Source organism: Sinocyclocheilus grahami, unplaced genomic scaffold (assembly GCF_001515645.1).
Source record: "Sinocyclocheilus grahami isolate Dianchi unplaced genomic scaffold, SAMN03320097.WGS_v1.1 scaffold105666.1, whole genome shotgun sequence".
NCBI classification, from domain to species: Eukaryota; Metazoa; Chordata; class Actinopteri; order Cypriniformes; family Cyprinidae; genus Sinocyclocheilus; species Sinocyclocheilus grahami.
This window is the reverse complement of record NW_015532378.1, coordinates 1-493: the sequence shown is the minus strand read 5'-3', so window position 1 is coordinate 493 and position 493 is coordinate 1. Positions and strand designations below refer to the sequence as shown.

Below are 493 nucleotides of genomic sequence, written 5' to 3'. Positions count from 1 at the left end.
GGTTGCGGAACATTCGGAGCATCCCTAGATTTGAATCAGTGCAGTCTAGACCAGTAATATTCAGATGGTCTGAGTGTGTACCTGACTCATCTGTCCGTGGAGAGGGATGGCCGTGATGCCCAGGTTTCTGAGCAAGAGCGCCACCCGCTGGGCGTTATTACACGTGCCGCAGAAAACCATGAAAGAGTTCCCAGCCAGTTCATTCAGGATAGAGACCAGATAACAGTCCTGTGAACAAACACAAGCTCCCATCACACACATCCTCTGACAGCACTCTCCTCAGGGTCAGAGTTTAATAAAGACAGAACCTTGTACTTGGACGGGATGAAGATGTAATACTGCTGCAGCTTGTCGACGGTGGCGTATTTGGAGGAAACGGTGCATTTAACAGGATCCTGTAGAGCCGCGCGCTGCAGCTTCTGCACCTGAAACACAGAGAACCGCTGCTTTAATCAGGGCTGCACTGATGCTTACAGCTACTTTCAGCTGCTTA

At 50.3% G+C, this 493-nt stretch overlaps 1 protein-coding gene across 1 annotated transcript; it reads right to left on the bottom strand.

The window, feature by feature from the left end:
• Positions 1–29: 29 nt before the first annotated feature.
• Positions 30–446, bottom strand: LOC107581202 (probable ATP-dependent RNA helicase DDX47; the record flags this gene model as incomplete). The annotated part of the gene is made up of 2 exons (XM_016266734.1): positions 30–228; positions 309–446. Coding segments are annotated over 2 exons (306 nt in total), but the record flags the coding sequence as incomplete, so codon positions are not given.
• Between the last annotated feature and the right edge of the window lie 47 nt (positions 447–493).